The sequence below is a fragment of the Salvelinus namaycush genome, chromosome 15 (assembly GCF_016432855.1).
Source record: "Salvelinus namaycush isolate Seneca chromosome 15, SaNama_1.0, whole genome shotgun sequence".
Classification (NCBI taxonomy): Eukaryota; Metazoa; Chordata; class Actinopteri; order Salmoniformes; family Salmonidae; genus Salvelinus; species Salvelinus namaycush.
In genome coordinates, this window is record NC_052321.1 from 9,209,093 (window position 1) to 9,223,919 (window position 14,827).

At 42.8% G+C, this 14,827-nt stretch overlaps 2 protein-coding genes across 2 annotated transcripts in view; one reads left to right on the forward strand and one right to left on the reverse strand.

Annotated features, from left to right (window-relative positions):
• The window catches only part of si:ch211-15d5.11 (nuclear receptor coactivator 7), a 28,619-nt gene extending 21,532 nt beyond the window's left edge, over positions 1–7,087 (reverse strand). Inside the window, exons 1-4 of the mRNA XM_039009300.1 lie at positions 6,999–7,087; positions 5,283–5,496; positions 2,878–3,068; positions 1,390–1,469 (exon numbers count right to left, since the gene is read on the reverse strand). Of these exons, the coding sequence (XP_038865228.1) occupies positions 1,390–1,469; positions 2,878–3,068; positions 5,283–5,347 (336 nt within the window). The 5' untranslated portion in view covers positions 5,348–5,496; positions 6,999–7,087. The remainder of the gene's footprint in view (positions 1–1,389; positions 1,470–2,877; positions 3,069–5,282; positions 5,497–6,998) is intronic.
• A 512-nt stretch (positions 7,088–7,599) lies between these two features.
• Positions 7,600–14,460, forward strand: mtfr1l (mitochondrial fission regulator 1-like). Its single transcript, XM_039009302.1, has 8 exons — positions 7,600–7,703; positions 8,616–8,764; positions 8,982–9,089; positions 9,230–9,342; positions 9,571–9,782; positions 10,796–11,171; positions 12,869–13,019; positions 13,215–14,460. Exons 2-7 carry the CDS (start codon positions 8,750–8,752, stop codon positions 12,990–12,992), a joined length of 948 nt encoding a protein of 315 aa, XP_038865230.1. The 5' UTR covers positions 7,600–7,703; positions 8,616–8,749; the 3' UTR covers positions 12,993–13,019; positions 13,215–14,460.
• The last annotated feature ends 367 nt before the right edge of the window (positions 14,461–14,827 follow it).

Consider the following 14,827-nt stretch of genomic DNA (forward strand, 5'->3'; position numbering starts at 1 on the left):
CATAAGGCCATATTGGGTAAAAAGCCATTTTATCTCTGCTCTTTTTTAGTCAGGTCGGTAAATAAATAACAATGACAGTCCCATTCTCATTTGGTTATAACAGTACCAAAAATTAGAACAGGTCATGGTAGAAATAGTTTTAGTTACTTAGCTCCGTGGTCCTGGAATTCTCTCCAGAACATTATAAAATTTGATGATCTAGTTTCGTTGGAGTATAAATAAAAGGTAAAAAATACATAAAAATGAAAAAAACATAGGGTGTGTCTATATAGGCCTATGGAAAAATACAGGTTTTAAAATTCCAACCAATTGATGGACAGTCGGGGACAGTCCTGGTAGGAATGCAGAAAATTAGCTTTAGATGCCCCAAAACATTCTGAGGGAGGACCATCTACCAGATTATGTCCCCTCCACTTCTAAAACTAAAGTTGTGCCCCTGCATGCAGTCATTATTCACACACAGCTATGTGTGTGCGAGTGTGTGCATCCTTGCAAACTATACTGTTGAAAATATGCCTTCCGTGTGTGTGTTTTGAGTGTTAAAACATTTTTAAACTGATGGCAAGCCATAGTGATACAGGCTACAAGTTCGGCATTATTTTAACACTGGTTTAGTGAATCCACTTCACATCCTACATGACAGATAGACACAGAACTCATTCATATTTCCATAACTGTAAAACAAAAGTCTATAGTCCAAGTACCTAACTGCAAAGAATACAAAGGGTCTAAATGGATCATAGACATTCTGTCTACTTTACATATTCCGTCCGAATTCAGTTATCAACACTCTCTAACATCATTGTCACACTATGATTCCAGATTCAGAGCAACACTGGTCCTTAAAAGTCTCTTAATATGCTGTATATCTTTTCAATGTATATTTTCTAGACAGATATGCATTAGAAAGGGATTTTAGACACCCCAAAAAAGTTATTGAATACATGGTTTTGCCTTGATTTTTTAAAGTATTTTTAAGTTACTACAGTAGTTCCACATATCCATATCTGCTTTACGAAAGACATGATCTGATAACAACGTATAAAAGCTGTAGTAATAGAAGCTTCTAAATCTGTATATAATAGAATTACCAGCATTTATTTTCATCACATACCTTGGAACACACCGTCCTCCCATTATAACTGTTGTAGAGCTTCTGAATATACCAGTGGATACCCATTGAAATAGGGGAAGATCTGGGACTGATCTCTGAACACTGTTTCACTGAAATACAGCTTGTCTGACCTTTGAACATTTATTACCAGCATCTTGCAATACCATATATACAGTATTATGCAATGTATCGGTTATCAAGTGTGTGGGTAAAGCAGGTCTTAAATATGTTATCATCATTGATCTATGAGTAGGTCTACATGAGATGTGACTCACCATACAGTCTGCTTTGTCATCAGACGGTTGACCCTCTTCCCTGGATTTAGCTGTGGCGCGCTCTGGTACCCATGTAGCTTCTATGAAGGCAAGATGTAAATACATTGTCTCTCTGCTCCTGAAATCCAACAGCTATTTCTCCAAATCTACTTGTTTGCGGTCCTGTAAATCATTTTAATTAATGCCAAACAACTCCCTCTTAAATCTAGCCCTGTGTGTGCGTGCATCTTTACAAAATGTGGCACTGGTCTCTGCTCTCTAATACCTACATGAGGCATTATGGATGTTTTGGAGATTTATTAAGGTACTGAGGATTCTCCTTGAATGTCAGGCCTGCCTGCAACAAGGCAGCTGTGTTGGCGCTGACACACTGCGTGTGTACACTTGTGCTACAACCTAGGCCAGACCAGAAGTAAAATCCCCAAATAGAATATCAAAGTTCTGTGTGGGTGCCCCCAGTACTGAATATAATCCGAAAGAAATACTACAATCTAGAATACGTGAGGCAGAAGGCATCTTGCACCTCTACAGTTCTTGGATAATTGTTTCCTCGCGTGAAAGAGAGCGACTTATTACAAAAATGCATAATGAGATTTAGGGAAAACAAGTAGGTCATAAGTATTTGAGCTAAAAAAACATTGTCTATGGTGAAAATGCTACCAATTACATGTCACAAACATAATTTGTTACAAGTAAGTTAACAGATTTTACACAAGTGATTTTTCAGGTATACTAATAATCGTATCTAAATGGATATCACTAAAAGCATACTGCTGTGCTCTGTAAAAGGGACTCAAAAATAAGCCATTTAACCACTGACAATCACATTCAGAATCACTGTTGTATTACTGTGAGTGTTGGCGAAACCTGTCCCCTCAGTTATGGATGGCATGAGGAAATGACAATAGGATCATGTGCTTATGAGTGAATGTTTCTGAGTGACAGAGTCCACGGGTATTTTGTATCTATGTCATCCTGAGAGAAGTTCCCAAGCATTCCTAGCTGCAGTTTTGCAATTCCTCATAAGTCATTTAAATGTTTTATTTAACCTTTATTTAACTAAGCAAGTCAGTTAAGAACAAATTCTTATTTACAATGACGGCCTACACCGGCCAAACCCAGACGACGCTGGGCCAATTGTGCGCCGCCCTATGGGACTCCCAATCACGGCTAGTTGTGAGACAGCCTGGATTCGAACCAGGGTGTCTGTAGTGATGCCTCTAGCACTGAGATGCAGTGCCTTAGATCACTGCGCCATTCGGGAGCCCAATAAATAAATGCTAGAGAGAGGAATTCTCCTTACCAACCTTCCTTTGAGTGTGTTATCTGTCATTCTGTAGGTTGTTTGCTATGAAAATACACAACACATTTATAAACACCATATAAATAATTGGATAGGGAACTAACGCAGCTACCAAGCCCCTACTGGGGCAAACAAAGCACAGGCTGACCTAGATATCGAGATAATCGTGTTAAGAGATACCTCACCTTGGAGGTAATACTGGCGCAGTTGGGGGTTCCGGATGTGGCGGACGTGGTCAAAGGGACGCTCCACGGCACGGTGGGACTGACTGCTGTCCCTGGCCTCCTTGGTTGGGCCGGTCTGAGGCCCTGTCTCCCAGGGGCCGGCGATGAAGCCGGGGGGCTGAGCAACACCAGGAGGGAGCTTGGACCCCAGTCTGGAGGGGAGACAGACATGTAGCAAGGATCTGTACACAATTCCTGGCAGCTGAATATGTACCAGTTCTTCCATGGGCTCCATACTCACCAGACATGTCACCGATTGAGCATGTTTGGAATGCTATGGATCGACGCCCATACCTTTAGATTAGCGCCTAATGAATGTATTTCAATTGACTGATTTCCTTATATGAACTGTAACTCAGTAAAATCTTTGAAATTCTTGCATGTTGCGTTTATATTTTGGTTCAGTGCATATTGGTAGGATTGTGGGAGTTCAGAATAGGCTGTTGCTGTTCCTGGCAAGCACCTCCACTCCTCTCTCCCACGTAATGCCCTTGACTGTTAGTTTCTTCAAAGGAGAAGTACATTCACAAGGGTGACTATATGAAAAATGGTGATGGAGTGCTCTAACGCATATACAGTGCATACAGAAAGTATTCAGACCCCTTGACTTTTTCCACATTTTGTTACGTTACAGCCTTATTCTAAAATATATTAAATTGTTTTTTCCCCTCATCAATCTACACACAAAACCCCATAATGACAAAGCAAAAACTGTTTTTTATACATTTTTACAAATGGAAAGAAAAAATATGAAAATATCACATATACATAACTGGTCTAACCCTTTACTCAGAACTTTGTTGAAGCACCTTCGGCAGCGATTACAGCCTCAAGTCTTCTTGGGTATGACACTACAAGCTTGGCACAACTGTATTTGGGGAGTTTCTCCCATTCTTCTCTGCAGATCCTCTCAAGCTCTGTCAGGTTGGATGGGGAGTGTCGCTGCACAGCTATTTTCAGGTCTCTTCAGAGATGTTTGATTGGGTTCAAGTCTGGGCTCTGGTTGGGCCACACAAGGACATTCAGAGACTTGTCCCAAAGCCACTCCTGCGTAGTCTTGGCTGTGTGCTTAGGGTCACTGTCCTGTTGGAAGGTGAACCTTCGCCCCAGTCTGAGGTCCTGAGAGCTCTGGAGCAGGTTTTCATCATTGATCTCTCTGTACTTTGCTCCGTTTATCTTTCCCTCGATCCTGACTAGTCTCCCAGTCCCTGCCACTGAAAAACATCCCCACGGCATGATGCTGCTACCACCATTCTTCACCTTAGGGATGGTGCCAGGTTTCCTCCAGATGTGATGCTTGGCATTCAGGCCCTAGAGTTCAATCTTGGTTTCATCAGACCAGAGAATCTTGTTTCTCATGGTCTGAGAGTCCTTTAGGTGCCTTTTAGCAAACTCCAAGCGGGCTGTCATGTGCCTTTATCTTAGGAGTGGCTTCCTTCTGGCCACTCTACCACAAAGGCCTGTTTGTTGGAGTGCTGCAGAAATGGTTGTCCTTCTGAAAGGTTCTCCCATCGCCACAGAAGAGCTCTGGAGCTCTGTCACCTCCCCAATTGCTCAGTTTGGTCGGGCGGCCAGCTCTAGGAAGAGTCTTGGTGGTTCCAAACTTCTTCCATTTAAGAATGATGGAGGCCACTGTGTTATTGGGGACCTTCAATGCTGCAGACATTTTTTGGTACCCTTCCCCAGATCTATGCCTTGACACAATCCTGTCTCGGAACTCTACGGACAATTCCTTCGACCTCATGGCTTGGTTTTTGCTCTGACATGCACTGTCAACTGTGGGACCTTATATAGACAGGTGTGTGCCTTTCCAAATCATGTCCAATGAATAGAATTTACCACAGGTGGACTACAATCAAGTTGTTGAAACATCTCAAGGATGATCAATGGAAACATGATGCACCTGAGCTCAATTTTTAGTCACATAGCAAAGGCTCTGCTACATTTGCGAAACTTTCTATGAACCTGTTTTTGCTTTGTCATTAAGTATTTAGACCCCTTCTCTTATTCCACATTTTGTTACATTACAGCCTTATTCTAAAATGTATTAAATAAATTTGTGTATAGATTGATGAGAGAAAAAATGTATTTAATACATTTTAGAATAAGGCTGTAACGTAACAAAATGTGGAATAAGGGAAGGGGTCTAAATACTTTCCGAATGCAATGTACATCTCCTGTTTTGTCCTGCAGTGCTCCTTTCACCTCAACACAACATCTCGGGAGAGAAACAGAACATGTCAGGAGAGAAGCACTGTATAGGCTGACACATTCTGCGAATAACTAAACAACGCATCTCTCACAACAAGTCTAAGCAGTGCGTTTCTTCATTTTTAGCCAATAAAACGTTTAATCGCAGGTCTGACCTGGTCTTGACGTTGCCAAAGTAGCTGGGCCTGTTTTTGTCCCTCTGTTGTAGTTTATGTTCCATGGCTCCGAGGGTTTGCAAGAAGGCCTTCTCAGGGACCTATTGGCGACTACTGTGATGTTGACAACAGCAATATTCTGGTAGGTTGAGGGGCTCTGCTGGCATCCCTCCGTTCAGTCTCCATGCTTATTAAGCTCCTGTAATCATACCTACTGGAGAGTAAAAGTTAGCGCACCATGAAGAATGGGAGTGAGATTGAGTGCATAAACTCCAAGTAATGAAGTCAGGTCTTTCAATTCAATTCAACTCGAGAATCAATGATGACTCAGAGCATTTTAGCAGGGGTATAAGCTTATGCTTATTTGTCCATTTTTCCAGCAATGTAGATCCTCTGAGAAAAATAAAATTTAGTATTGAGACAATGCTCTCAAAGACTATATGCAAGAAACATGCAAGGGAAGAGAAGCCAGGAAGTGGATGCATGTATATTGAATGTACATGCATACTTGGTCTGTTGATATCCCTCTAGTGGTGTGGGGGCTGTGCTTTGGCAAAGTGGGTGGGGTTATATCCTTTCTGGTTGGCCCTGTCCGGGGGTATTGTCGGATGAGGCCACAGTGTCCCCCCCGTCTCAGGCTGCAGTATCTATGCCGCAATAGTCTATGTGCTGGGGGGGGCTCAGTCTGTTATATCTGGTGTAATTATACTGTCTTATCTGGTGTCCTGTGTGAATTTAAGTACGCTCCCTCTAATTCTCTATCTCTCCCTCCCCTCCCAGAGACCCTAGGACCATTCCTCAGGACTACCTGGCCTGATGACTCCTGGCTGTTCCCAGTTGTGCTGCTGCTCCAGTTTCAACTGTTCTGCCTGAGGCTATGAAACCCTGACCTGTTCACCAGACGTGCTATCTTGTCCCGGAACTGTTGTTTTCGACTCTCTCTCTACCGCACCTGCGGTCTCCACCTCTGAATGCTTGGCTATGAAAAGCCAACTGACATTTGCTCCTGATGTGCGGACCTGTTGCGCCCTCTACAACCACTGTGATGATTATTTCACCCTGCTGGTCATCTTGAAGAACGATCTGGCCTTCATTGCCATGTACTGTTATAATCTCCACCTGGTCCAGCCAAAAGAGGACTGGCCACCCCTTAGAGCCTGGTTTCTCTCTAGGTTTCTTCCTAGGTTCCTGTCTTTCCTAGCCACCGTGCTTGTACATCTGCATTGCTTGCTGTTTGGGGTTTTAGGCTGGGTTTCTGTATAGCACTTAGTGACATCTGTTGATGTAAAAAGGGCTTTATAAATACATTTGATTGATTGATAGATATTGAATGGTATTTTTGTTGCCTTATTTCTTGACAAGCAGACATAACATATTTTATTTGCAACACAGTCTATTAGGGCTAGCGCTTAAATTCCTTTGGGCCCGAGTTCTGATGCAATGAATGGAACTATATTTTACATTTTCTTTCTTTCACCAGAAGATCTGTTCCTATTCTAACCTTAAGTACGTAAGGGATACGGGTTCTTACTGTAGAAGGAAGCATTCCTACAAATCATTCTGTCTTGGAGAATATTGCAATAGATTACTGTAGTCTTTTTAAACATGGATGTTCCTCACTTCCATATCGAAAATTCGAGGCATGCGACAATAAAACGTAGCAGTGGGGTACACTGAATTCAGAAATGTTAATATTGAAAGGATTTAGGGACTGACCTGTCAAAAAGATTGCCCGGAATGTTGATCGAAAGCGAGTGATTTCGGAAGGCTTCATATTACGCACGGTGTTGTTTTGTGATATCACTGCAGACAACAGCAAAAAGTTGAGCACGTACGCTCCGCCCATTTCATCCATCCTCCGGGGCTGGAGATTGAGGAGTCTTTGAGCAGATATGTAGAATCATTGCATGGCTAGAACAACTATTTTCTGTAATCATCAATCCAACCCCAATGTTTTCATTCACCCCCATGCAAACAGTTTAAATTACAATCGTAACTTTTCAAAATTCATTTGGTTTGTGGCACTCATTCGTTGCAGAGAAATAGCCTATGCATAAAACAGTCGGAGCAAATAGCATGGCCTTCCTCAATTTAGAATAGAAAACTAGAGAATATTTCCAGTTTAGGGAAATATTACCCATATTTATAAGTGGGTCCGCAGCCATTCTGCAAAAAGCCTCGCACTTGCTTTTCCTGCCACACGAGGCACTGTCATCACATCGCTTCGCTTGTTGATGCTCAAATTTTATTGGCTGGAGAAAAGGCACGTGTAAGGATCCGACCAATCACATTATAGAATAGAGTGCTTTTTCCGGGCCTAGCAAAACGATAACATTGCTGAAGTCTGAAAGACGAAAAGGAGAACGTGTTAGTCGAAAATAAAATAATTATTGAAATCTCTCAGACGTTGCATTAACAAATGTGAGTTGCATGCTTATAATTGTCTTTATTTTGTGTTAAGATAACCGAAATATATGGTATAATTTCGATGTACGCTTGAGGGTCAATCAAAGGACCGGCTGAAGCTTGTTAGCTAACAAGCTAACAGATAAACTGCGGTCAGCTAACTAGTCAATTTATTGTGAACCGGTTAGCTAGTCAATTTATTATTAACCATTTGCTTTGCGTGATATGCTAGGATTATACTTTTGGTGTTTGGAACTGTTGCTCATTGAAAATCCACTCATGCCATTTGGTCACCCTCATTTACAGCAACAGTAAAGGTCCAATGCAATACAGCCGTATTTATCTCTATGTCAAATAATCTCTGGGTAATAATTAAGTACCTTACTGTGATTGTTTTAAATTAAAATGGTCAAAAAGAAACAAATAGCTTCTTAGCAAAAAGCAATTACTCAAGCAAGAATTTCGCTATGCCTGTCTGAGTAGGGAGGGGAAAACTAGCTGTTATTGGCTAAGAGGTTTAGAACTCTGTCAATTTGCTGATATATCAATAAGAAACAAACTCCATCCCACCACAACAGGCTGTCAGGTGGTCTTTTCAAACAGTTTTTACACTAAAATGGCACGATAATCGTTTTCACAACTTCACAGTATTATTCCAACCTCGGTGTGAAAAAAAAAATCACGTTTTTGACTGCACTACGCCTTTTAATATTATCCTCAACACACTTTTGAGGCAACTTCGTCTACTAATTTCATAGCTACCGAGTTGGCTCGAAAAGGCTGGATGGCTAACATTAGCCATTCGTACATAAAGTCTTCTAACTTTATGTAGCTTGTTAAAGCCGTTTATAACTTTCAGCTGAATGTGTGTCCTGCTGTCTAATCTACATTTTCAATTGTCAACATGTGTCTTTGTTTCCCTCACAGATGTTGGAAGACCTCAGTATCAGCGTCTGAAGACTGTTTACGGCATGTCCTTTGTTTACTAAACACACATTAGCCAACTGAGCCCAGCGCTGATTAGGTGTCCTCTGCACATTGTATGAGCAAGATCATTCACCATGGAAACCGAAGCAGTAAGTTAGCTTGCTAGCCCTTTTTATAGATTAAAAGCATGCATTCTGAAGTGTACTAACAAGAGTTTGTGGTAGCCTGGGTGCCAGTCTGTTTCTATCCTCCATCCCATTCATTGGCTTGACAATGACAGCAAAGCTGGCAAGACCACAGATCTGGGACCAGGCTAAGTTGTGGTGTGTTGGAAAAACTAACAGCACGTTTCTTAACACTATTCAGGAGGTTATTCCTATTTGGCAGAACAAGCCTCATGGGTCGACTCGCAGTGTGGTGAGGAGAATAGGCTCTATTGTACCCATGAAACCACCGCCCAGGGCATGTTTCCAGGTAAATATGGTCATTATCAAATTCAACACATGCAATAGCATAAGTAAACGGTACAGACAATGACTTTCTGTCAGAAGGCCGACCTTGTGGCCAAATTGCATTAAAGGTGCTAACAAAGGGAACCTGCACCTGTTTACCAGGAACTCCCAGGTCTCCCTCCTCTGCGGCCCATGGATGGCCCCATGGTGCCCACACTGGCAGACATTGCCTGGATCGCAGCAGATGAGGAGTCTGAGACCTATGCCAGAGTGCGGTAAATATGTGCTTTTCTCACCCACAGTGCAGAAGAATGTGGCTGCTGAACTTGAGTATGTTCCTTCACTGAGGCCGCAGAAATGTCAGCTATCCTGGGATCTAAATAATTGGCCTATTGTTTATGCTAGCATTACTTATGACAAAGGATTCTGGAAGATGTGATAGAGGCTTTCACCTCCTGTTCTTTTAATGCAAGCGTTTTCTTGTGGTCCATTTCTTTTCTCAGGAGCGATTCACGCCCTCTTAGACATGAGTGGCGACCCACGCCTCTCCTGGTTATGCACAGAAACTCCTCTGTTCCCAACTTCCGCCGCGACGTCAAGAAGGTGGAGACGCTGAGGAAGCCTGCGGTGACGGCCATGAACCGTACCACCTCCCTGCAGGATGAGCTGAGCAGACTCCGCTCCCAGATCGCCAAGATCGTAGCCACAGAATCTGGTAGGGAATTTGTCAAGGAGTTTCCCCACAGCTGTCATTAAGTTCAATTCACCAGTGAAAGAGGCTTTTTCTCTGGCAAAGCTAGCTAGCTATATTAGGCCTATCAGAGCTCTACAGTGCGACCATTTTACTTGCATATGTGCCTAAATATTCTGCGACCTGGAGCACACATGCTCCTTGTAAAAATAGGTAGAGCCCTTCCTAAGTGCCTATCAGTGGAGGCTGGTGGGAGGAGCTATAGGAAGACTGGCTCATCGTATTAGCTGGAATGGCATCAATGGAATGCAGTCAAACATGTGGTTTCCATATGTTTGATACCATTCCATTTTATTCCATTCCAGCCATTACAATGAGCCTGTCCTCCTATCGCTCCTCCCGCTAGCTTCCTCTGGTGCCTATATACAGTATCTGACGCTTTGTCATTTATGCAGCAAGGGGATTGTCTTGAAGTAGCTTGGCTTTATGTGTTGCTTTTAAAGTGTCATAATCTTCAGTATGGCTACCGCATGCAGTGATGTGTAATAAGAGCCTCCTGTAATAATCAACCTCGGATATTACCATGTGTATATTTTAGAAGACGTATGTGTCTTATTGGTCCTTGGGATTGTATGTCTTATGTCGTGGATGCATTAGCATATAGTCATTGTTGCAGAAATTATGATGACACTGTCACATGCTATAGCCATGCGCTGTTAGATGACACTGGAGTTCTTATCAGGCAGATAACCTGATTTTCCTAGACGAGGGTAGGGCTCGCCCACTGAAAGTGATGGGCTTTGGGATTAAAACTGAAAGCACACTAACCTGCCTGCCCATGCCTCAGAAGCTCATCAGAGGACTCTGTATTTTAAATAGCCTGACCATGTGACCCCAGTGCAGGAGATTAGTTGATTGCCAATCTGCATCCCTTTAAGGCTCTGTCTGTCCCAATTCTGAGGTTTATTTATGGGAAAATAATAAAATCTGATAAGTGTGATAACTAGTCTGTCTCTGCTCTGTTTGTCACCCTAAAGGCTCTAACCCCTTGACCCCTGACCTCCTGTCCCCCGACGACACCAGCATGAGCTTTTCCATGGCGCCCTTCGAGACGGCGCCCTACCAGCCCGCCGCCTCAGCCTCCTTCGTCATCAGTGATGTGACGGAAGAGGAAGAGGAGGAAGATGAGGAGGAGGATGTGGTGTCTGTGGTTTCGGAGCTTATGCCGGACCCCATGCCGCCCGCAAACATGTCTGCCTCCATGACGGCCTCGGCGACCTTTGACCTGGACCATCCCAGCATGGACTTCCGGGAGGCGGAGGAGGACACAGTGTCGCTGTCCAAGTCCACCAGCTTTGCTGACGTCATGGACATCCTGAAGGACATGAACCGCATGAAGATGAGTAAGGACAGGTAGGTTAAAGGGCGAGTCAGGATACGGAAGAAAATGGCTTCCTCTCATGTCTCTTAGTACACACACACACACACACACACACACACACAGTGTAAATACCATGTCAGCAGAAGGTGTATGATAATGCATTGGCAGGAAACACAAGGACAGCTGGTCGTTGTCCTGTTTTCCACAGATAGAAAAAAGGAAGAGGAATCAATTAGGTCAAGGATCGGCAACTTCGATGGGTGGCGTCTCAAAATGTCTGAACTCATAATGAGGGGCCACAGTGGCTTGCCGGTCTGCATTCCCACATTCATACCCGCTAGTAATGGGGGACGAAATCAATAGTTACATATCGCAATATTATTTTGGGACGATATTATACCGATATTTGACTGCGAATTGAAAATATAAACTATTTTTGCTACTGTAAGTAAAGTTAGATTGTGCTAGTCGGCTGTATCTGAGCCAAAACTCTGACATTTTTCATCCTATAGCTTGTAACTCCTTTTCTCATGCTCTCTTGTCTCTGCAGCAGACATATAGTGAGCCATATGTTTGGAAAATCAAATCACAAAATCACAATGCATATAGAATCGTGAGAATTGCATAACATCGTATCAGCATTTAAGTGTATACAGTAACCAAAAAAGTGTTAAACAAATCAAAATATATTTTAGATTCTTCAAAGTAGCCACCCTTTGCCTTGATGACAGCTTTGCACACTCTTGGCATTCCCTCAACCAGCTTCATGAGGTAGTCACCTGGAATGCATTGCAATTAACAGGTGTGCCTTCTTAAAAGTAAATTTGTAGAATGTCTTTCCTTAATGCGTTTGAGCCAATCAGTTGTGTTGTGATAAGATAGGGGTGGTATACAGAAGATAGCCCTATTTGATAAAAGACCAAGTCCATATTATGGCAAGAACAGCTCAAATAAGCAAAGAGAAATGACAGTCCATCATGACTTGAAGACATGAAGGTCAGTCAACCTGTAATATTTCAAGAACATTGAAAGTTTATTCAAATGCAGTCGCAAAAACCATCAAGCGCTATGATGAAACTGGCTCTCATGAGGACCGCCACAGCAAAGTAAAGGACACAAATATGAAAGGACACATATGAAGAAGAGACTTGCTTGGGCCAAGAAACACGAGCAATGGACATTACACCGGTGGAAACGTGTCCTTTGATCTGAGGAGTCCAAATTTGAGCTTTTTGGTTCCAACCGCCGTGTCTTTGTGAGACGCAGAGTAGGTGAACGGATGATCTCTGCATGTGTGGTTCCCACCGTGAAGCATGGAGGAGGAGGAGGTGTGGGGGTGCTTTGCTGGTGACACTGTCAGTGATTTATTTAGAATTCAAGGCACACTTAACCAGCATGGCTACCACAGCATTCTGCAGCGATACGCCATCCCATCTGGGTTGCACTTAGTGGGACTATCATTGATTCCATATGTGTTTAAAAAAAAAAAAAAAACTTTTGACGTCTTCACTGTTATTCTACAATGTAGAAAATAGTACCAATAAAAACCCTGGAATGAGTAGGTGTTTCCAACCTTTTGACAGCTACTAATATATTTTATCCCGTTTCTGAAAATCTGTGGGCCTACAAACAGGGATGCCTTGGCTGCCAGTTGCCATTGCTGAATTAGGTCATGGATTTCAGTTTGTCTTTGTACCAGACCATGCTCTTAATGTGTGTGTCCATGCAGGTGCAACAGAGGCTGCACCTCCCTGATGGGGGAGTCGGACTCCGCCTCGCTCATCTCCGAGGCCTTGAGGAAGAAGTTTACCCTGAAGGATGAAGACATCAGGGGGATGAAGAAACACAACTAGAGCCCCCGTAGTCCTCCACCTCCCCACGTAAGTCAGGCCACACAGAAAGTAGTCCCTCTCCACAGACATTCAGGCTTGCAAGATTAGACAGAAACATCTATCAAGCTTTATTTTGAAAATGTTCAAATGCCAGTGGACTTTCCAATGTGATTTGCATGACAGCATTTTACTCTTGGTTCACAGAGGATTGTCTCTCATTGCGTCTCTCTCTTCTGTTGCCAGGCCTGTGCCTGACGACCCAGTCCCGTGGAGACCCGGCTGCACCTCATCAACCGTGGCAACGGTTAAACCAGATGTCTGGAAAAACAAACCACCACCTCCCAGCAGGCCCAGTCAGTCTGAACCCAACCAAATCTAAACCATACCCTAGCTATTAAAAATATTGCCAAGTCAGACCATGGTAGCAGCTGGCTGATAGGCACTATTAGATGGGTGCTGTTTGACGTAGCAGAGAATTTTCGACCAACCTTAACTTGTCGATTCTTCCTCAATTCCAGACTTGGAAGACAACTAATGTCTTTTAAAAGTCCATGTCTAGTTTCAGGGGGTTTGAATTTAGAAAAATCAATTTTGTCTGCCACCCATTAATAATGATTAAAAAGAAAAGTCAAAAGGTTTGACAGCAGTACCATATAAAATGCAAGTCAGTTGGGAACAGGTTTTTGATGTCCCATACCTTGGCATCGAGTCTATGAACTGACATATAAAACAATTATTGACATCAATCTGTTAATTTTAATTTAAGCTATTATATAAAATACTTACTACAAAAGAATGATCAATATATGGGGCATTGGACAGTCAGCCTTGTGCACCCTCTGTCACGAGGAAACAGAATCAATAGAACAGTCAGCCTTGTGCAGACTCTGCCACAAGGAAACAGAATCTATATAATGTGTTCTGGTACTGTCCATCAGTGGCTCGCTTTTGGAGTCAGGTCCAGGAATGGTTATGTCATATCAGGGTTCAGATGGACATGCCGACTATTGTTATGGCATCGGAACAACCACGATCAGTCAATGGGGAAATATCATTGTAGTCTTGGGTAAAGTATTTATTTTCAAGGCAATATCGGTAGAAATATTACAAATAGGGAGGTTCAGGAGCCTCGTAAGACATCATAGTAAAATGGAGGGATGTATTGCAAAAGGAAATTGCTAAATGGCGTTATACTGTGAAAGATGGGTTAATCTGTGGACACCGGAGGGTTGGAGTTAAGGTCACAATGAATGGTGGATTGAAAATCCAGCACTTGAAGATTAAATTAGAAATATAAATGTATAGTTATTTAATGACAGGTACCGTAGATGTGAGCGAAACAGCTGTAAATAGCAGAAGTATTGTAGTCTGTTTATTCCAATCAGAGTAGGGAAATTAACAAATAAGGAGATTGGAAATGATGCAGACAATTTCATGGATAGAACCTACAATCTATCTGCAATATTAAAGCTGATCTACCCCCCCCCCCCCCCCCCCCCCCCCCCCCCCCCCCCCCCCCCCCCACAAAAAAGAAAGAAAAGTGAATTCATGTTTTGCTCCATGAGGTAATCCAACAATGTGTACACTGCCATCGTGCTCATCTTCTCTCATTGATTAAGTCAGGTGGGTGTCCACCCTGTAGTGCCGCATGTCATGATGAAACTCACATGACTTTGAAATAGTCAAGATGGTGGCGTACACATTGTTGGATTACTTCATAGATCAAAAAATATATAACGGCATATTCTAAATTCAAACGAACCCCCTGCAACTAGATATGGATGTTTTAGAATACATTTGGTCTTCCAAGTCAGGAATTGAGGAAGTCTCGCCAAGTAAACGTTGGTTGAAAATTC